General features: G+C 43.2%; 1 protein-coding gene across 3 annotated transcripts in view; it reads right to left on the reverse strand.

Moving 5' to 3' along the window:
• The window catches only part of DLC1 (DLC1 Rho GTPase activating protein), a 426,468-nt gene that overhangs the window by 204,969 nt on the left and 198,374 nt on the right, over positions 1-23,125 (reverse strand). For all 3 annotated transcript variants that reach the window (XM_019481280.2, XM_019481279.2, XM_059721774.1), the window contains one exon: positions 10,840-10,873. In XM_019481280.2, coding sequence (XP_019336825.1) covers positions 10,840-10,873 — 34 coding nt within the window. The remainder of the gene's footprint in view (positions 1-10,839; positions 10,874-23,125) is intronic.

The following is a 23,125-nucleotide window of genomic DNA, read 5'->3' on the forward strand; positions in this document are numbered from 1 at the left end:
GGAGGAGGGATGAAGAACGGGGCTAAAAACAGCCCAGATCCAGGGGTTGGGAATAGCACAGATGCATGGTTGGGGCAAGTGTCTGGGCTTTTCCAGCTCCAGGGCTGCACTGGAAGCTCATGCAGGTATTCATAGGATCAGGTTAGCCCTTAGATCAGGTTAACTTGATCTAAGTTAGTGCACCTCCTTGGATGAATTTAGATTAGGCACACCATTTTTGGGATGATTTAAACCCTCACAACGCCTGCATGCTTGGACCTTTAGATCAATTTAACCTAATGTAATGTCTATATTATCCACATGGTGTATCTAAATATTGACACATTCAAGATCATTGATTATGGCTTAAATCAATTTTGACAAACTTGAATCAAGCCTATAAACTTGATATTATATTTTGATACAAAATTCACACACATTGATTGGACACTTGGATGATCTGGATGAGAAAGAAAAAACATTTGAAATCTTTCCCTTAAACACTCTGAATAAGTTCAGGTGTGAAGTATGTTTCTTCTGACTCTATGCTTCCTGGTTTTACCCAGAAATAACAAGCAACCTGTCAGATAGGTGTTTCTGCATCACAGCTTATCACAAAACAAGAAAGGAACAGAAAATGTCATTAAAAAGTCGAGTCTAACATTATGTTTAAGTGTGATCTGGAGAATAAAACAGTTCAGCCTTCTTGGGGAAGTCACTTAATCTCCCTCTGCCTAAAACTGACACACATGGAAACCAGTATCAATCATACTATTTTCGTTCCCTTAGTGTTTATCTGTCTTGCCAATTTAGGCTGTAAATGCTTCTTGAGCAGCGACTGTCTCTTACTAGTGGTTACAAAGGCTGCCTATACACATGCTGGCTCATCAAATGAGGCTTAGATAAAGCATCCTGTGACCATTTTTCAATCCGTGGGGGCTTAATACACATGATGATGAGGCATTTTAATTATAGTAGCTCTCTGGGAACCACTCTAATGAATCCTACCCACCCCTGAGCACAACAATGGGGTCTCAATCTACGTGGCAAAATCTGATCATAACTGCACAAGTAAATACAGTAAGCACTATTATCCATTGAAACTCAAAATATTACGAATAAAGATTGTACAGACCAGTGAATGGAGAATAACCTGTTTATTAAATTGCTTGTAAATATTGCTTAATATCATTAAATTGTTAAAAATATTTATATTTCAAAATTAATGCCAGTTTGCTGAAAATGAATATGATCCTGTGGCTTTCTCCTTTTTTTCTTGTGACCACAGGGACTTTTATTCTGAGATTTTGAACATGATATTACTTAATTGATAGGTGATTAGGTTTGTTATGAGACAACTGTTTACTGTATGTCTGTGAGTAATCAAATGTACACTCTTAACTTTAAGCATGTTTAAAATATTCATGTCAATGTGAATGCATATTTTGTCATATCAGACAGATCTCTTAACTACTTTGTCATAATAAGGAAAGTATGTATAATATTAACAACACACATTACATTTGCCAGTGAAAGGATGGTTGAAAGATTTAGCCCACTGGCCAGTAGCTGTGATTTTCTCAGATACAACTGTATACATCTTTATACCTATCAAGTGAACTCATCTTGTCTATAATTAGCCAATCATATATTGCACTTGTAAAAGTAGACCTTTGCACTGCAAGGGAAACAACTGTTACACAATAGGAATCCCCACATTTAAATTATTTATTAATTTATAGTTAAGATTACTCCTATGATTGATGTAATCTTTACAAAGAAAACAGAAGATTGTTACAGTTACAGAACTTGGAACCATTAACAAGTGTGACATTGACTAGTAAAAACGGACGTGCAATAGCTTATTGTTTGTTCACAAAGTAAGATCTACTTTAACAACCGTATTTTTTCTCATACCACCCCCAAATCAGATATATACTTTGTTTTCTGGAAGATGGAGTGGAAAAATATTTTTTTCCAGAGTCATGGCTGACTATGTGACATAGAGTAAGTCCTCCTGGAAACAAGACTTCAAATTACAAGTCTGCATGCAGAAGTTTACTTGTCCTAAGTCAACTCAGTTGTTGCTGCAGGGACAAGGTACGGTGCTCAATAGCTACTGCAAATTACTTAGTAGTTGTGAGAGAATTAACACAGGACTCCACTTCTTCTGGCTCCTGGGGCAAGAGAGAAACAGCAGTCATCTTGCCAGCCACCAAATCACAGTGTCTCCATGCTGCTCTGTTTCTATTCTAGTGAAGAAAAATCAGTTTTCCCAGTGAAGACATGCACTCCAAATTTGGAAGGTTGATTTTCTGGGGAAAGATGAATGTGGTATGCAAGGAGATATGGTAAACCTTTTCTCTATCTTTTACCATTTCTGGTACTGGCAATATCCAACCACTGCAAGAAACTTCCACAGAGTTTGTGTCAAAGCTTGTGGATGACATTACTTTTCCTGCTTCTCCTTCCCATTTTAGTGATGATAATACTATGTTTTAAGACATTACAGAACAAAGATCTTTATTTAAACTAAGTTATAGTGATCCATATTTAAATCAGTAATTGGCAAAAAGAGGGTGGTGCAGGTTTCTTCAGTTAGCTGATGTAACTAGCAATTCAAGGAGACAGAAGATATGAACTAATGTAATCTTCACTCTGTTCCAATTTGCACTTTTTTGTCACTCCTCAATGTTTAAGATACATATTTATACCTCAACTTCTGAATGTGCTTCACTGTTATTTGTCCTAGAGAACAACAGTTTTCAAACCTGAAACCTTTCTGGAATTGTGATTGGTGCTGCTTCTTTTCTGTAGAGCTATAACATGGAACAGCAGAATTGCCTGAACATTGCAGAAGTCCAGGATCCAACTGGGTGGGATTTATGCAACTTTAAAGTATCACGAGGAAGTGACTGCTTCAATGAATCCAGTCCATTCAGAGGCTCAGGAAGCAAAATACACTATAGTTTTACTTAAAGTAAGTTGAGTAAGACCAGTTCCATAGTCACTTCCTCTCTATATTGGACAGGCACAAGGACATTTGGGTTTAATTAAAGTTTCAAGCCTCTCTCAATATTAAAGCCAAACTTTAACAATAAAATGTAAACTTTCTACAGTTTGAGGAATTTTTAGTTCAAATCTGAATTTTACAATCAATGCTTTGGGTTTTTCTTGAACTGACAGGCTGAAATCAAAATGGTCTATTAATTAAGGAATGATATGTAGCAGCCAGCCACCAGAAGCTTGATATTTTCTTCCTCTTTAGATTAATTTTTAACACATCATATTCTGGTCATTTGATTAACACATGGTTTGAGCTGGTACCTTCAGCTCCCATTACATTTCTATGGAAAGTGCTAGTGCTTCAGTCAATCATTCAGCAGCTTCAGCATAGTGCACCATATACCCTGTGTGCATTCATCTGTCTCTCTTTGAATTTATAGAATGAATATGGCATGACATTTATAAAGCACGATAATTACTCATAGGGACTCTAATGGCAACAAACAGTTACTAAAGCACTATGAAAGCCAAATCCATTACAAAAAGCTTCCAAAAATAATGACATCAACTATTTCACTTCCTTTTAAAAAATACTTAAAGTATGCCAGGAACCTTGGCATGAAATGTCAGCCTTCAGCCACTATCGGCATCACAAAATGTTTTTATAGTAATGAGAACACATAAATGTCAGTGAAATGGTGAAATGCAAAATATGGCTATTCGCATTTGGCAGACAGCCATGCAAATTAAGGCAGCATTTTTATGGCTGTTCTTTTGAATGACAGGCAGGAGGGACGGCTCACCTGACCCTTTTTTTGTCTTTTTAAATAGTAACTTAAATACTACTTTGTATTATTTTAAAATAATGCTGTGAGTAGGGGGGATGGACTATTTTGATATCAGTGGTACAATAAAGATTATTTGAACTGTTTGTTGCCACAAGAGCAGTTAATAATGTAGGACAGTGAATTTTAAAACAAATATGAAATGACTGACTATCATGAAAAAGAGGACGGACTATTTCAACCCGTTCTGTGTATTCTGTATTGCCAGCTAGAGGACATATAACATAACCTGCAAAATATTCGACATGAAATGTTTCCTGTGACTGAGAGGGTGTTTGGATAGTAGGATATTAATTCACATTTCTTTTGACTTACTGAAACCTGCAAAACAAGGCAAATGAGTCAGCTAACCCAGTGTTTCATGCAGAGGTCTGAGCCACTGAGACCATATGAGGACACACCTGAAATTACATCTCTAAAAAAAACAGGCCAGCCAGCAGATATTATACAAAAAATTAGGTACTGTGCATTTAAGAAGCCATCAGTGTTAAAACTGAAGCCTGTTTTCTGGGGACAAAGAGTTTAGACCTCTGGCTCAGGACCAGCCTAGTTTCATAACAAGATTTCCTGAATCCAGGACAGGTCTATAAAAGCCAGTGGAGTCTTTTTTGTTTTTTCAATTACAGCTCCAATTAGGACAGAATTAAAAGACTTCCTGCTAGTGTACCAGGTAGTTGGCTTCTTATACAACTTGCTTACTGACAAAAGAACCTGTTGCTACTGAATTTTAAAATTTTGCCTGCTGTGAGCTCTCACATACAAGCTTGACCCATCTTGTCATCACTCAATCACTTCATATTCTTTAGCTCATCTCACCCTGGGGCAGAGTGGTACGGATCTCCTACCACTTGACATTGCCAAAGAGAGACTCAGTGCTGAAACCTCCTGCAATTAAGGTCCCTTTTATCATCTCTGTATTTTGCCTACTCACGAATCAAATGCAACCTGGAAAATTAACACTGAAAGACAGCCTGTGTTTAATTGCTGTGTATTAACAAGAAGTTTAAAACAGGTACAGGAACATTTTTCCCCTGTGTTTCCTATAGAAACATTGTTTCATTAATAAAACTCTGCTTGAGGAACAATCAAACACTTTATGTTGGCCAGAATTTCAAAATAAGCTAATTAATACCAGGGTTTTCAAAAACTTCTTGCTCACCAATATATGGTATTGTTCCAAATGCCAGCCACAAAATCATAGAAAAGTAGAGACATCAGGAGGTCGTCTTGTCCTCTGGGTAGGATCATCCCTGTCATGAAATTTCAGGAATAAACCCTTGCACAACTACTAGGCATAATGCCCCAAACATCATAAGCACCCTTTACAGTTAAGTAGAGGGATGAAGGCACTGGCAATATCCAACCACTGCAAGAAAGGGCAGAGGACCATACTCCCTACTACAGAGAAGGGCATACCCCTCTACAGTTAATACCAATTTGACCAAGGGGTAAAATTCCTTCCTGATCACCAATGTGGTGATTGATCTTGACCCTGCCCAGAGGACTGAGAGAGCCTCTCTCTTAATAAGAAAACACCTTTCTGAATGCTCCTTCAGTTTAAATACTACAAGGAAGACACTAAAGTACATTAAAAATTGATGAGCTGGTGAATATTTGAAATTTCAGCAGGTAAGCTTGGAGACAAACATCTATTTGGGACTACATTAAGCCCTTTCTTCTGCCCTATTTATGGGATAGCACAAAGCCACCTCATTTTAAGAGGAACTTTGCACATTTAATGAGTAATGCAAGCTGTTCCTTTCAGAAGCAGGTTACTGGGCATGCCTACACATGCATTAATGCGCCACAATTATGGCACATTAAGTTTGGCACCTGTAACAACAGGTACTAAATGTGCCATAATAGACTGTACAATACTGTACAATAGCGCTGACACATGTCTTTTAGGTGATGTTAATGCGCAGTATACCAATTCTAGTATGCATTAGTGTATTAGCACAGCTTTTGCTGTGACATGCTAATGTGCAGTAGAATTAGTCTACTGCATTTTTATTGTCTTGTGTAGACGCGCCCACTGTTTCCCTCTTGCTGGCTCTGCTCCAGGACTTGGCATGCTGCACAGCCAGACCCAAGGTTCTCTTTGTTCCTTAGTATGTGTGACAGGGAAAAATGGGGACCCACAAGGGAATTTAGGTACTAATCCTAACTTTTAGACACTGCCTCCAGATACAGAATCTATACTCCTAAATTAAGCACCAATGGCAGTTTTATATATGCGCCAGAGGTCGGGTAGGGGGGTGGAACTTTAATTAGAGTGGCTCCAAGAGCCGCTCTAATTAAAGTGCTGCAGGGTCTCATGTAGCAGTGTCCCTGCATTTCAAACTGGGAGCAGGGGCACTTGAACTAAAGCTTGTTCGATGAGCTTTAATTCAAGTGCCCCCACCACCATTTTGAAATAGGGGAACATTGATCAATGAGATGCAGGAGGCTGCTGGAGCATGCTGTAATCATGCTTGTGTAGAGGCACCCCTAATGTCCCATGCAATAAAGCTGTGTTTTATGTCGAACTCCAGAGTGTTAATATGCGTTAGGTGTTGTCTGCATATACATAGCAGATTAGGCTCATCTAGGGAACTAAGACAAGGGACACCTAATTCTTGGATCCCAATAGGCCTTAGGCATGAGAGAAATGCCATTCTGGGTACACCTAGAAACAGAACCTCAGGCAGTCAGAGAACTTTCCTGGAAAAAAAAATTATGCACCTATGAACTTGCAGGTGCCTAGAGGATTAAGCAAAACTTTGGTTAATCAAATATTTGGACTTATGCACACAGATTCTGCCTAAATCCAGGATCCTCTAGTCCAAGCTCCTGCAAAGATGCAGGATTTGCCATCCCTAAACTGTTTTAGAGATGTGCCTATCTAGTTTCTGTTTAAGATCATTTCACAACTTCCCTAGGCAGCTTGTTCCATTTTCCTATTATTCTTTGATGTCTGTGCTTAGCCTTGTCACATACTGGCACCAAAATATGAGAAGAATGTGGAAGGAATACTGTATTTTCTCACTAACAGTGCACCCCAGAATAAGACATGCACCTTGTTTTTGAAAGGAAGAAAGAAGAAAAAAAAGATCTTTCATTATAGTAAGTAACTGAGTAGCAGCAGCTGGGGAGCCAAGTCTGCTCACTGGTCTGCTCCCTGTGGATCATGTGCAGACTTTACTTTCACTTTTGCCCACCAAAAGTGGGAGAAACTTCTATCCCTGTAATTCCTTGCATAAAATATGCATTTTAATTTTCATCAGCTGGCATTTGGAAAAGAGGTGTATGTTTTATGTATCTTTTCTTGACTATGTTAGGTCTATCTATAGGCCTCAAGATAATTAATTTTAAACCTTTTCCCACAGATGGAAATGTCAGCATGGTCTATAGAATCAATCAAAATAAAACCTCTGTTAAGGCTCTCATCATCTAAGTCTTTACTTATGTGCGTAGTCTTTAGACAAACTGAATCATGACCCTATATGATTAGGTCCATGTAATATTCTGGCCAGCAGAAAAGATGATTATCCACTTATAGCATTCTACCACAGAGATTTGGCATTTTAAGATCTTACTGCACTTTTCACTATAAACACAATAATTTTTGTCATGCCTGAATTATTAGTTAACAAAAGGAATAATGTTTTCAAATTATATCTTGACTAAGCTCTGAAACTAAAAATAGTTTAATTTAAAGTATTCTAGCTGGGATATTATCTTTGATGTAAACCGTTCTCCAAGTTGGAAAAAATATAAAATGGGCAAAATATTTAATTTTAAGCATTAACTGCACCTAAATATGATTAGTGATGTGTTAACTTCCAAAGCTTTGACAGCTTGATTCAGTTAAGAACCCAAACATTCAGCCGCTTATTCAAAACAACTTGAAAGTTTCTGAATTTCTGGAATCTACAGAATAGGAAGTCCTGTGAAAACAGGTTTTTAATAATATTTCCAGTATTTCTAAAGCAGAAACACTGAAATAATAGCTTCACTCTTTATTTCTATGTTTCTCTTTCCAGTCCAGGACGAAAGCAAATAATATGTTGGGAAAAGGGATCAGTAATAAAGTATTATTATTAACTTTTCAAAATGTGAAAATAAGTTTTGCTTTAGCTTTTAGGGAAAATTTCAAGTCAATATTTATTCTATTTGAACTTGTTTATCCTTCTCCCTATAGACTGATTTTTCCTAACATCACCCAAAGCAGGGGTGATGCGTAGGGGGTGCACGTGGGTGCACATACACCCCGTGAGTGTGGCGGTGCACCCCCTGCAAAAAGGTGCTGCCAACACTGTCAGAGGCACCTGTAGGCATTTGCCACTTACCACCCTGTCACCGACACCTCCAGCAGCATCTGCAGGTGGCCCACGATCGCTGCTGGCCACTGGTGACACTGCCAGTGGCGTCTGTGGGTGGTCACCCCTCCCCCTCCCCCCAACAGTGCTGGCAGCGTCTGCGGGAGCTCTCAGCTTATTGCAGCCGGGTTCCTGCAGCTGTGCAGCTGTGCCCCCCCCAGCCACTGGGGGCATGCACTGTTCATGACCCAAAGATATAACAGTGTATTTTTGCTCATGTATTATAGCTTTAATATGAGTCTGTTTGTAGAAATATAGACTAAAGAAGTGTTATTAGTCAGTTGAATTGAAAACTGAAGTTCAAAGGCCCTTTTTTTTTCCTTTAACACTTTACGTGTAGACCTGTATGCAGTTTTATGCCAAGTGGCGTAACATTTCTCTTGATCTTTTCTGGAATATTGGCATATGTCTTTCAGTGCTCCGTCTCTCATGAGTTATAAGCAATGAAGCTCACATTAGTGGGGCATCAGTAGCAGGTACTGAAGAATCTGGGACACCTGCATTTTGAAACATAAGCCTAAGCTAAAAGGCCTAATTGTAGCCCCTGGCAGCTCAAGCAACAGGTAGTGCTCTGGACTGATGCCCATACAGCACAGGGCGTATTTTTACATGTGCTTTGGGAGACAGCACCGGCTGCTTTAACGAGTGAGCTGTTCTAATTAAAAGTGCCTGTGTGTCACGAGTGACAGCATCCCCACATGTCCCCATGCTGAAAAAATGTCAGTGGCGTGCTTTGAATTAAAGTTCATTGAATGCGTTTTATTCCAAAGGGCCCCACTGGCATTTTTTCAGCATGGGGACAGATACACATGACACAGAAGGCTGCCGGAGCATGTCAATTTCTGTGTTCAAGTAGACTTGATTAATCAAGCCTGTTCTGACGTGCTGGATTTCCATTGAAGCAGGCTCCCTGCACATCTATAGGAGCACAGGGGTCTGGGGCACAGGTTGCATGAGGCATCCTGCTGGATTAGCCCTGCATGCTGCCTCCAGGGCCATTCTGGATTGGACCCCAGACCATCTGTACATGCTGCAGCCAGTGCACAGCCCCAGTCTATTTGGGTACCATAAAGAGATCCATCCTAGATATGGTCAGATCACCACAATTTACAAGTATGGGATCTATCCCAGTCTGCTTCTGTCCCAAAAGCACAACCATCGTATCTTTCTATATAATTCCATGCTACCATGAATTCCTGATTTTTTAAATGTAACTTTATATATTGCAGCAGTAAACAAGTTATTTGTACACAGGCTGGGAACAAGGCGGGCATATTTCTGGGCGCAATACCTGCCCTTTATGTGTACTGGGTGTCCATATTTAGAGGATTTCTTAATGGCTTTTAGAGTGATCTGAAGGCCTTGCATAGTAAGTGCTGATAGTGAACAAAAGTCATTATTGTGGTTTCTTATTAGATCATTTGAAATGAGTTAGCAGTCTCTAAAATACAATAAGGAATACGTATCATCTTACCAGGTATCAATTTCTACCCTGAAATATAATATAAACAATCTTAATATGGCCTCTCTAGAAAGCAAGAAGAAAAAGAATAAGGCCTTTTATTTATTTGGAAAATTATGGGCTTATTAAATACTGAACACAATTTTGGGAATTACTGTGAACTTCATCAAAGAAACTGGCCGGTGAATACCTGAGACACAGCTTGCTTGAGGGCACATTCTGCTTCATGAATTTTGCATGTGTGTACACACACATGCACACACAGGCACGCACATATATTTTACTGTTCCCCCTTGTTTACCCAGCACAAGAAAAGAAACAGCCTCAATCAGGAGTGCTAAAGAACTATCATAAATAAACATCAGAGAAAAATCAAATGCCTAGTGTCTAAGCATTCACACCAACACTGCAAAATCATTTTAAAGCTATAATTAACACTGGTCAAGAAAGAATCAGGGACAAAAGTATGAAACAAATCTTTATGAATTCTACTTTTCACTATATAGCTAGAAATCATTTGGTGTACTATGCATTCTAGTATTTATTACATTATTGCACAATATGCAAGCATGTCTTCTAATACATACCACCTAATCAAATCAGAAGAGTTATGACATTCAAAGAACCTAACTACCAGACACTGATACCAAACTTATCTCTTACTATGATAATGGCACTCAATTGTTTTTTTCCAAAGTAACACAATACAACACAAAACTCCAATTAAAGACCCCAGAAGACCACTATTCTCTGTTATTTTAATGTACAGACAGTACTAATTCAGTTACTCAGTTACTGGGTGAAATCCTGCTTGCTTAGCTAAGATGAACAGCCTTATATGCTCCCCTGTTTGTTAATCAAGACTTCAGATAAATAAATCATAAAGCCTTTTAAAAGTAGAGAATTGACCCCCAGCATACAATGGATGAATGGAGTTTCACTTGATGCTTTGGAGAACATCTTCAAGCATCTGTATTAGTATCACATAGGATATATGATTCTTGCAGAGAGAGAAAAAAATCCAACTCAGGAAATAAAGTGATATTTACACAGAGATTTGTCAGGTCTATAATCTTGTACATTCCAAAGAAAGCCTAGCTAAAGCTTGCCTTTTACCACTAGGATAAGTAGGCCAGCATTCCAGGAAACTAATACAAGAAGAGAAAACAAGTTAATGTTTACTCACCCGCCTTCTCCTTTTCTGAAATAACTGGCATAGCCTGAAAAAAAAAAGAGTTGATGCATTTATGAGCAGATATAAGACTCAATGCAAGGATATAATTGATTAGTTTGTGGCACTATTTGAGGGCTTTGAACAGAAACGATGCTTCCTTTCGGTAGGCACTGTGCAATAACACAGCAATTTGTTATCTCTTCTCCAATGGCCTTATAATCTACTGTGACATAAATGAATGCTTTTAAAAAAAAGGAAAAAGGGGAGGATGATGATGATACTGATAATAAGATGCCTTTATCTTATGTAGACCAATGCAATACATAAACTGTAAAATTAAAATGTCACAGACATCCAGTAGGAAATGGCTGACTAATTCTGAAAGACAGGAGTAGTGCAAACTACAGTTCAAAAATTGAGGGCAAAAGCCCAAATTCTTTTCATGCAATAAGAATTCTGGCACTGATTTTATTGGAAGGTGGTTCAGACCCAAAAAGACACCTCTCTAACTGTTGGTTTTTTATTTCTTTAAACTCGTTTTCTGTGAAAATAATTATTATTTATTTTTATACATTCTGTTTATATACCACCCTTCCTAACATGGTTTCAGGGTGACTTACAATAAGAAAAAAGAATAATTCAAAAGCAAGATTTGTTAAAATCAGCACGTCCTGACGATCTCCACCCCAGAGTGTTGAGGGAACTGACAGAGGTTATTGCAGGACCCCGACACAGCTTTACGAGCACTCATGGTGCTCTGGCGAGGTGCCAGAGGACTGGAAAAGGGCCAATGTGGTCCCCATTTTCAAAAAAGGGAGGAAAGAGGACCCAGGAAACTATAGGCCCATTAGTCTTACCTTGGTCCTGGGGAAGCTCTTTGAGAAAATTATCCAGGAGCACATCTGTGAGGGGCAAGCAGGGGAGTGTATGCTCAGGGGCAATCAACATGGGTTCATTAGAGGCAGGTCCTGTCAAACCAACCTGATTGCCTTCTATGACCAGGTCACAAAAACCCTGGACACAGGTGTTGGGGTGGATTTCATAGATTTCATAGACATTAGGGCTGGAAGGGACCTCGAAAGATCATCGAGTCCAGCCCCCTGCCCAAAGGGCAGGAAGTCAGCTGGGGTCATAGGATCCCAGCAAGATAAGCATCCAGTTTCATCTTGAAGGTGTTCAATGAAGGCGCTTGAACAACCTCCGGTGGCAGGCTGTTCCAGACCTTAGGGGCTCGGACAGTGAAGAAATTCTTCCTTATGTCCAGCCTGAAACGATCTTGTAGTAGTTTGTGACCATTCGACCTCGTCATCCCTTGGGGCGCTCTGGTGAACAAACGTTCCCCCAGATACTGGTGGTCACCCCTGATAAACTTGTAGGTGGCCATCAGATCACCCCTGAACCTGCGCTTTTCCAGGCTAAAGAGCCCCAGGGCTCTCAGCCTGTCATAGTAGGGTCTGCTTCCCTGACCTCTGATCATGAGCGTGGCTCTTCTCTGGACTCTCTCAAGCTTCTCCACATCCTTTTTGAATTGTGGAGCCCAAAACTGGACACAGTACTCCAGCTGCGCCCTCACTAAGGCCCAGTACAGGGGGAGAATGATGTCCCGGGATTTGCTTGAGAAGCATCTATGGATGCAAGCCAGCGTTTTGGTCGCTTTACTAGCCGCAGCATCGTATTGCAGGCTCATGTTCATCTTGTGGTCAATGATGACCCCCAAGTCTCTTTCTTCCATAGTGCTAGCCAACATAGCACTACCGAGCCTATAAGGATGCTGCGGGTTTTTTTTCCCAAGGTGGAGAACCTTGCATTTATCAGCGTTGAACACCATCAGATTCTCGTCCGCCCGCTTGCTGAGCCTGTCCAGTTCAGCCTGGATCACCTGCCTGTCTTCTGGTGTGGATGCTTTGCCCCAAAGTTTGGTGTCATCTGCGAACTTGGCCAGTCCGCTTCTGACTCCAGTGTCCACATCATTAATGAAGATGTTGAACAGTATGGGTCCAAGGACAGAGCCCTGGGGGACCCCACTGGTCACAGGACACCACGATGAGTGACTTCCATCAATTACTACCCTCTGGGTCCGACCCCGGAGCCAATTTTCCAGCCAGTGGATTGTGGAGGACCCAAGGCGACAATTGGCCAGTTTCTCCAAGAGACGATCATGGGACACCAGATCGAAGGCTTTTTTGAAGTCAAGATATATGACATCAATCTCATCTCCCTTGTCCAGGTGATAGGTCACCTGGTCGTAGAAGGAAATGAGATTGGTCAAGCAAGACCTACCCGCAACAAACCTGTGCTGGCTATCCCTTAAGATGTTGGCGTCGGCCAGTCCATTAAGGATGGCCTCCTTAATAAACTTTTCTAAGATCTTCCCTGGGATAGAAGTCAGGCTGATGGGCCTATAGTTAGCCGGATCCACTTTCCTCCCTTTCTTGAAGATAGGCACCACATTGGCCTTCTTCCAGTCTTCGGGCACTATACCAGAGTGCCAAGAGTTTTCAAAGATCTGCGCTAGAGGCTGGGCTATGATGCTCGCCAGCTCCTTGAGTACCCTGGGGTGAAGATTGTCAGGGCCGGCTGACTTGAAGGTATCCAGCTTCTCAAGATGTTCCTTCACGAAGTCAGCATTAATGGAGGGCAGGGGATCACCCTCACCCGGACTTCCCAGCCCTGTAGCGGGCATGGGCGTCCCATGGGGCTGATGAAAGACTGACGCAAAGTACCTATTTAATAGGTTGGCTTTTTCCTGGGTGTCAGTTGTCAGTTGCCCCATCTGGTTCAGCAGGGGTCCAACGTTGCCCCTGCTTTTCCTCCGGCTCCCCACGTATCTGAAAAAGGACTTTTTATTGTCCTTGATGCTCAAAGCTAGCTGGAGTTCAGTTGCAGCCTTGGCTTTCCTGGTCAGCTCCCTACAGGACCGGACCAGTGCAGAATAATCCTCCTTGGAGGTGACTCCCATCCTCCATCCTTTGTAGGCCTTTCTTTTTAGCCTCAGGAGGTCTGCTAGGTCCCTGGAGAGCCAGGGGGGCTGCTGTGCCCTCTTGCTGCCTGTCCTCCGAGATGGAATAGACTTTAGTTTGTGCATTGAGGATCGCTCCCTTGAGGAGCAACCACTCTTCTTGAACTCCCCTCTCCCTGTGGTCACAGTCCCTTAGGGCCTCACTGACAAGCCTCCTGAGCTTGTCAAAGTCGGCTTTCCTGAAGTCAAGGACTTCTGTGTTGCTGACTGACTTGCCAGCTTTTCGGCGGATGGTGAAGGTGATCAGCTCATGGTCGCTGTCACCCAGCTTCCCATCGATCACTAGGTCACTGACTAGGTCATCCCCAGTAGCCAGTACCAGGTCGAGCAGCGCTTTGCCTCTCGTTGGCCCATAGACTTCTTGAGTCAGGTAGAGGTCATCCACGCACGAGACGAAGCTCTGCGACCGCTCAGATTTTGCTGAGCGATCCTCCCACGAGATGTCTGGGTAATTGAAGTCACCCATGACAACCATGGTCCTGGAGCAAGCTGCCTCAGCCAGTTCCTGGGCAAACTCCTGGTCAAGCTCAGGACTTTGGGTGGGAGGTCTGTAATAGACTCCCACCATTGTGTCCCCTGTGCCGTGTTCCCCACGGATTTTAACCCAGAGGGTCTCCAGCCTTCCACCCTGGTCGCCAATATCGGCTTGCAGGGACGTGTAGCTTTCCTTAACATAGAGAGCTACACCCCCGCCCCTTTTATCTACACGATCCCTCCTGTACAGGGTATAGCCATCTATACCCGTGGTCCAGTCATGGGTGGAGTCCCACCAGGTCTCCATTATCCCTATGACATTGTAATTGTTTGCACTGAGCAGGAGGATGAGCTCCTCCTGCTTATTCCCCAAGCTACTGGCATTAGTGTACAGGCAGGCAAGTGCCCCCTGGGGGGCTCCTTCCTTGCCCACAGATTTTACCAGGATGGATGTAGTCTTTCTGGGCTTTAGGAAGGCCTTCGACACTGTCTCTCACTCCATCCTCATTAAAAAATTAGGTTTCTGTGGTGTTGATGCCTACACGTCAGATAGGTTGCAAATTGGCTTGGAGGGTTGCACCCAGAGAATGGTGGTGGATGGGTCATTTTCGACCTGGAGGGACGTGGGCAGTGGGGTTCCTCAGGGCTCAGTTCTTGGGCCCTAACTGTTCAATATCTTCATCGGTGACTTGGACGAGGGGGTGAAAAGCACCTTGTTCAAGTTTGCAGATTACACTACGATGTGGGGAGAAGTGAGCACGCTAGAAGAAAGGGACAGGCTACAACTAGATCTGGACAGGTTACAGAGGTGGGCGGATGAGACTAGGATGGGTTTCAATATGGACAAGTGCAAGATATTGCACCTGGGGAGGAAAAACCAGCAGCATACCTACAGGCTGGGGAACTCCCTTGTCAGCACAGAGGCAGAAAAGGATCTTGGAGTCACTATTGATTCCAAGATGAACATGGGTCGCTAATGTGGGGATGCAGTCAAGAAGGCTAACCTCACCTTGTCATGCATCCATAGATACATCATGAGCAGGTCCAAGGAGGTGATCCTCCCCCTCTATGAGACATTGGTCAGGCTGCAGTTTGAGTACTGCATTCAGTTCTGGGCACCGCACTTCAAAAGGGATGTGGATAGCATAGAGAGGGTCCAGAGGAGGGCAACTCGCATGATCAGGGGGCAGCAGGGTAGGCCCTGTGAGGAGAGACTACAGGACCTGAACCTGTTCAGCCTACACAAAAGAGGGCTGAGAGGGGATCTGGTGGCCACCTACAAACTTGCCAAGGTGGACCAGCAGGCAATGGGAGAGTCCCTGCTCCCCTGAGCACTACCAGGAGTTACAAGGAAGAACTGCCATAAGCTGACTGAGAGTAGGTTCATGCTAGACATCAGGAGGCATTACTTCACAGTCAGGGTGGCTAGGAGTTGGAACCAACTTCCTAGGGAAGTGGTGCTCGCCCCTACCCTGGGGATCTTCAAAAGGAGGCTAGACAGTCACCTAGCTGGGTTCATTTGACCCCAGCGTTCTTTCTTGCCCATGGCAGGGGGTCGGACTTGATGACCTGCTTAGGTCCCTTCCAACCCTACCAACTATGAAACTATGAAACTGTGAAGAGAGTGACAGAACAAAACAACTTTAAATTGGACTGGCATATCAAGATAAAACAGAGACTCCCTAGAGAACACCTCATCCTACTTTGTTTGCCTGCTCCAACAAGGGAGCTAATGTAGACACTGGTAAGCTGCCCCATCAGAAAGAGGGTTCTGCATCACCTGCAGCTTCTAGATAGTTTTCAAGGGCAGCTCTATATACAGTAAATTGTAATAGTTTGGCCTGAAAGTTACAAAGGCATGGATGATGGTGGCCAGATCATAGTCTGAAGGAAAGGGTTACAGCCATCTTACCAGATAGAGTTGGTGAAAGGTGTCCCTAGCTATGGCTGTCACCTGAAGAACCAAGTGGAGCAGAGGATCCAAGAGCACCCTAAGGCTATTGTAACAGGGGGTCTTCTCAGGGCCAGTCTACCAATTGCCCACCCACCTGTTTCTGGGCCAACCGCCCACCTTCTCGCTTGCCACGCCTTGTTGTTATCTAATTAGGATGTTAATTAGGAGGGAAGCTGCCCACTTTTTGGCCCCGATGCCCCAGGGGGTGCTATACGTAGCTCCGTTCCTCCCCTACACCGCAGCCCAAGCTTCGCAGATGGCATCCACAGTTGTTAATGTCATTGGCCCCACTCTGGGCCCCCAGAATCCTCTGAATCAACTGGGTCCCTCCACTCAGGCAGCCTACTCCACCTTCATTCTGGGCTACCTAGCTCCCTGAGCTGTTCCCCCTTACAGGTGTGGTCCTCCCGGGACATTTGGCTACACAGGCCCTGGCCTCACCTCCAGGCCAGTCAGAACCCCAGGCCCTCAGCTCTGGGCATCCCTCACAGGGGGCCCCTGGCCCTTTGACCCTTTTGGTCCTGGCCCCAGCATTGACCAGTCAAGAGATTTCAAGTCAGGCTTCTGAGTCTATAGCCCCACTCTCTCTCCTGGGTCCGCCTTCTGGACCCTACTAGAGGGTAACCCACCCAATTGTGGGAGCTGCGGTTATTAAGGTGCCCTGACCCACCTTTCAGCAGGGTGGTAACTGGCCTGGCATTTCCTGGAGGCGCCCGCACCACTGGGAGCCCCACCAGGCCACCCACTCCTGGCAGGGTGCAGTTTTAGGTCATCCCCAGGACCAGGAGCCTCCAAACCATCCCCTACAGCTCCTGCTCTTACCTCCAGGGTGTTGCACTCAGCCTTACAGCCAGGCGATGTTTCTGCCTGGCCTGCCAGCAGCGAACTGTTCTCTTTATATAGGTGGCCAGAGCTCTAAAATGGCCGCCACAACCAAGCACCTGCTGGCTGCTTGGCTTGGCCCTTAAAGTGGCAGGCACAACCAGTGCCCTGCCACAGCTATGAACCTGAGTAATAAGGGGAGGCAAAATCCCATTAATAATAAGTGTTCTAGGTCATATTGTCTGCCCACCACTGTTACTTCTGCCTTGTCTGAATTCAGTTTCAGTTGGTTCATCTGCATCCAGTCCCTAACTGCAGCCAGGAAATGGGAAAGGACAGAGGCTGCAGGGCCAGGGTCAAAAGAGAAGTATTGCTGGGGATCATCAGCATACTCATTCAAATCTCTGCACAATCTTTCCCAGTGGCCTCATATACATGTTAAACAGGAGGGGCAACAAGATGGAGCCCTGGGGGACTCCACTGGAAAGGTCCTAAGGGAATGATGAACACTTACCCATCACCACCCTCTGAAATCTCCCTGCTAGGAAAGAGTAGAGTCAATTTAGAGCTGGCTGCAAATACCCACCAGGTAAAGTAAATGCTTTAACATAATCTCACGGTCAATTGTATCAAAGGTCACAACGATGAAGTAAGATCCATGGGGCACAGTTTTCCTGCCAATCTTCAGGTGAAAATCATTGACCAATGCCATGAGAGCAGTGTCTGCATTATATACAAGATGAAAGTCAGACTGACAAGGGTTCAGGAGCTGATGGCATATTGATGTGCCTCGACTTGTCAAACAAGTACCCATTCAATGACCTTCTCCAAATAGGGGAGGTTGAAGACAGAGTAATAAATGGATGGGGAATCAGAATCAAGTGATGACTTCTTGAAAAGGGGCTGGACAATTGAAAACTTATGAGTATTTGTTAGTCTGCCCTCCCAAAAGGAGACGCTGATATAACCCCCCCAAAGTAATGGCCCTAGTCTCCCCCAGCTAGCTTTTCCGAGCCAGGATGGGCACAGGCCCAGTTAACAGCTGGTCACCCTTATCCCTCCACTGAAAGACAATTTGCAAATGCAATGCCATGAATCAAAGATTCTTTGCTGCTGCTACTGCCAAGCCTTAGTCCAGGGGTTCTCAAGCTTTGTGATACCGTGACCTCGAGTGCTGGATGGCAGTAGCAGGGAATTGAGAGCTTGCACGTGGCAGCAGCCACTGCCATCCACCACTCTGTGCCACTTCTGTGCATAACCCCTGGGAAGTCTGCGGCCCCCTTTTAAGTTGTTCATGACCCTCTGGGGGGTTGCAACTCACAATTTGAGAACCCCTACCACAGTCCTTTAAGCATGATGTATGTCACAGCTGATCAGCTTCCACACTGATCAAGAGCCACTGCTGTTTCTACTGTCTTACCCTCCCACTTAAACTGTCGCAATTCCCCCATGTACCAGGTGGACCTATGCTGCTGCAGCAATGTAAAGTGATGCCTGTGGGTCACTGTGTCTATAGCTAAGGTCAGTGAGCTGTTTCAAAGATCAGCTAATACTTTAACAGAGCAGCCATCAAGCTTTGTAGAAAGAAGGTTCTGGAATTCCACTGTCTCCATGGCTAGGGACAGACATTACACATAAACTGGTTTAAGTGATCAGAAACTGGTTTAAACTTGTAACAGAACAGACATTCAGTGCATATAAACCAGTTTTAAAATGGTTGAAACCAGTTTGAGATAAACCTGGCTGAATGTAGGATCAGACTCAACTGATTTGGCTCAAACTGGTTTATGTAATGTCTGTCCCAGACCCCTTCCTGGTTTAAGATAAGTCAGAGCCCCCAGCATCCCGGCATGGTCTCTGGGCTGGACAGGGCTCTCTGGTCCACAGCAAGGCTGGCCTCTCCCCTCTGCTCCCTGGCTGGAGTTTGGCAGAGACTTACAGGCACAGAGCTTCTGCCTGGCTTTCCCTTGCTAAGCAGTGATTATTCCCCCTGCCCCTCTGCTTTATGCAGACACCTCAACATTAGCTAGCAGACCACATGCTGGCTAAGGTCCGTGCTGTGGGAGAGGGCAGAGACAGACAGGCTTCTTGGATCTAATCAGCAGGTAGCTTAATGTCCTTCCTTGGAAAAGCTGTTTAAGAAGAGCTCCATTAATTGAGAGAGGCTTTGTTTTCGTAATGAGTTGATAAACACTGAGTTAAGGGTGATAAACATTCCCTGTGGGGCAGCTCATGACAGGGGGAATAATCAGAGCAGTCTGCCCAGCCTGGCCATATTCCCTTCAGCTCTGCCCTGTGGAAGCAAAGGAAGGACTGCTCTAGCACCCCCCAGCTTCTAGCCTGAGCCACTGCGGGCATGTCCCTGCATTTCAGGGATGTCTGTCTGGGTTACAAACTGATTTAGTCTAGCCATGTTAGACTAACCTGAAAAGATTGAATCAATTTAGGCTCAGGGTTTTGAGTGTCTGTCCCTAGCCCTAGTAAGAACATTCTTCCAAATATGTAACCTAAACTTCCCTTTCTGCAACTTGAGACTGGTGCTTCTTGAGAGCTGGGCTGGCTCCTCCCCTCTGCTCCCTGCCTGGAGCTCCAGCAGAGACCTGCAAACACCGCAGAGTCTGCTTGGCTTCTCCTGTCCTGCTGTCCCACCTCACTCTTCAAGCAGAGGTCCTTCTTTCCTCTCTCCCACAGCATGGACTGTAGCCAGTATGTGGTATGCTAGCTAATGCTGAGAGGAGTCCGTGTAAGGCAGACAGGACAAAGGCAGACAGAACAGTGTCTTCTTAGGGCTTTTTGGAGCTAATCAACAGGTAGCTGGTAATTCCTTCCTTGAAATGTTCCTTTCCTTGGAAAAAGTTGTTTAAGAAGAGCTGGAATTAATGAGAGAGGCTTTGTTTTCTGATGGGGTGCTAAATGATGATAACAGAGCTGATAAATGCTTTGTTATCAAGGGGGAAGCCCCTCCTTAATCAGAGCATCCTGTCGAGGTTTGGCCACATCCCACTCAGCTGAGCACTGTGGAAGGGAAGGGAGAGCTGCTCTAGCACCCTCCTGGTTTCTAGCTTGTGTCACTGTAGGCATGTGCCTGCATTTTTTCAGTCCATAGATGATGTCTGTGCAGTTGCAAACTGATTCAGCCTAGGCAGATTAGACTAACCTGCAAAGATTGAATCAACTCAGGCTCAGGCTTTTTGAATGTCTGTCCCTCACCCATGTGCTCTGAGGAGGGACCAGCCTAGCTGATCCTTCACCCAACAGAGGCAACACAGGACAGAGATTTTCACCTTCAAGAGGTAGTAAAGCAGTTTTTCACTGAAAAAAAAGAATTAACTAGTAATTGGGGAGGTGTTTAACATGCCACAATTGATCTTCATTTAATCACTTGATTTTGCTTTCCTTAAAATAAAGAGAATCTCAGAACAGTATCGTGTATTTCATTATACCTCAGCTTTTTTTGAGAAATGTATACATAATATTTAAGACCGTCTCAAATATTGTAACAGAAAGATAGATTATGTATTCAATTTAGAAATCATATTGGGTATACAGAACTGCCAGTGTAGTTAAGAAGTCATTTCCACATCACTCTCACTCTTTTCAGTAAGTGGCAGAATATAAGAGTCCCAATTCAGGAAAAATTCCTACTTCAGCCAGTTGTAAAGCCTTCTGACCCTATGACTGAAGTTGACATATTTTTCTAAAATCTCAGTAGTGGTGTTAAATATCTATTTTTAAAAAAGGTAAAAGGGAAATTGGGAAGACATGAACTCTGGAATAGACCGCTTTGAAATCTCAACTTTGAACTTATTTTTGGTTGCTTGTTATTTTTTGATAAAATTTCTTTGCTTGTTTTTTAAAAGCTATTTTCTTTTTCTACAGTGTTTCTATAGGAAAATATATATACTAAAAATTATTACATACAATATACAGTAACTGCCATATGATAATGATCCATCTTAAATGGCCTCAACTATACTCTGGGCACATCAACACATGTGCTTTACTGCAGAGCTGACTACTTAGCTGTGCGGTAAAGCATCAGTGTCTACACACTCAGTGCTATTAGGCCTCAGTAAACTAATTAATTCTGCTGTAGGATAGTACTGCCTGACCTAAGTAATATCCTATGGCGCAGCTATTTAGTGCACCACAATGCACATGTAGATGGTGACTGGGTGCTATAGTGCAGGCTCTGTCTGCTAGCACTGAGCTTCTATTTGTAAGAAAATTCAAAGCCAGCCAAAGAAGTTTACTGGGTTGTGGTTTTGTTAAAATAATTCACACAGCTGGTAAAAGAGCACTTAATATCCTAACTAAATGTGATGAAACAGCACATTTTTTGCTCTTAATTCAATGCCACCTCAAAGAGAAGTTTCAGAAACATTTAAATCAAAAAAGAAATTAAATTTGTCAAGAGACTTTGCAGTACCAATTTCATCCTCAAACAGAATGAAACCAAGATAAAACAAAATAAAATAGTACCCCCTCAGACCATTTACTTGAATTACCAGCTATCTAAAAATAAGATTTATTGGGCACATCTACACGTGCACACTTACTGTGCAGTAACTGAAATTACAGGTGTGCATCTACTTGTGCACACCTGTACTGCACAGTAAATATGCTAACTTATTGTGACTTGAGTGTAAATTTGACACCTGCATCATCATCTTGCAGATCAAATTTATGCCTGATTAGTTACTGCACAGTAATGCTCATGTAGGCTTCTCTGTTAAAGGACTACCTGATCTGTGAAACAGCCTTACTGTGCAGTAATAGTATTCTGTTGCCTGTCCAGAGAGCACAGCTTGGCTCAACCCACTGCACACAGATCCAGGGCACATGCCTGCTCCCATGCTCTCCTGAAATGGTAGCACACAGTGGCAGGAGCCCCTGTCCCTGAGTCCCATGCCCACCCACCCCAGCTGGGCAGCTTGTCCCAGCCCCAACCCCAATCCCTCCATCACTGTGGGGGTGTTGATCTGCACCCCCATGTCTCTTCCCTCCCCCCTCTGCCCACCACAACAGACTTACCAGCTAGAGGCAGCTGTGTCCAGTGTCCTCAAGGACTGATTCCTGTTTTGTTTATGACCAAATCTCCAAATCAGTGCCAAATCTTTGGATCCAAATCAGCCGAATTGAATTGGGACAGTGACTTGAATCACCGAATCAAATCACTGTCCTTCCAAATCAGCTGAATCTGAATCAAATACTTGCTGCTATGCACAGGCCTACTATCCATATAATCATAGTCATAAAGTCACAAGGGAAAGAGAAGACCTGTGATTTCTGTTATCCCTCTATCAGTGTATAACTGTTCCCTACAACATCCTTTTATTCACAATTTTAATTTTTGTTACATTTGTAAGTAATTGAGAGACATTTTGGTCCAGTGGCTAGGACTATAAGTTGGGTATCAGAAAGTCCAAGACCTATTCCCAGTTCTGCATGCTGCTGGTCCGGGAGAATAAACCTGTTCTGTGATTTTGGGCAAGTCACATCTCCTTTTTGTGCCCCTGTTGCCTCTCCTATGATAAATCCTTTACTTGAGGTTTTGTCTTTCATTATGTGACTGTCTCAACATATTTTAGTTCTGATCCAAGCTGGGGTCTCCAGCCATGAATGTAACAACAATAATGACAACAACAACTACAAAACAGTAATTTTAAAACAGTTTACAAAGGGTTAATATTCTAAAAATACTACAGACATGAGGGATGAAACCATACTATGTATTAAGTTAATGACAAAACGTATTTGTTTTTAATGAGGCTACTGTTTTATGTAATAAGTGTGATAGTTTTTAGTAGAAAATGTTATAGAAGGGAATAAGTCATAGTCATAGCAATCTGTTGGACTACATAATGGCAATTATTTATTAAAAAGTCAGTCATTCATTACTTCTTTACAGTTACCCATTAAGTTACCCTTAACATGAAGTGTAACCAGTGTTTTTTCCACTTTTAAATGCTTTAGGTAAAGGGAGTTCCACCATTTATCTTTTACTGTTATTTATTACTATGATGGCG

The sequence above is a fragment of the Alligator mississippiensis genome, chromosome 2 (assembly GCF_030867095.1).
Source record: "Alligator mississippiensis isolate rAllMis1 chromosome 2, rAllMis1, whole genome shotgun sequence".
Classification (NCBI taxonomy): domain Eukaryota; kingdom Metazoa; phylum Chordata; order Crocodylia; family Alligatoridae; genus Alligator; species Alligator mississippiensis.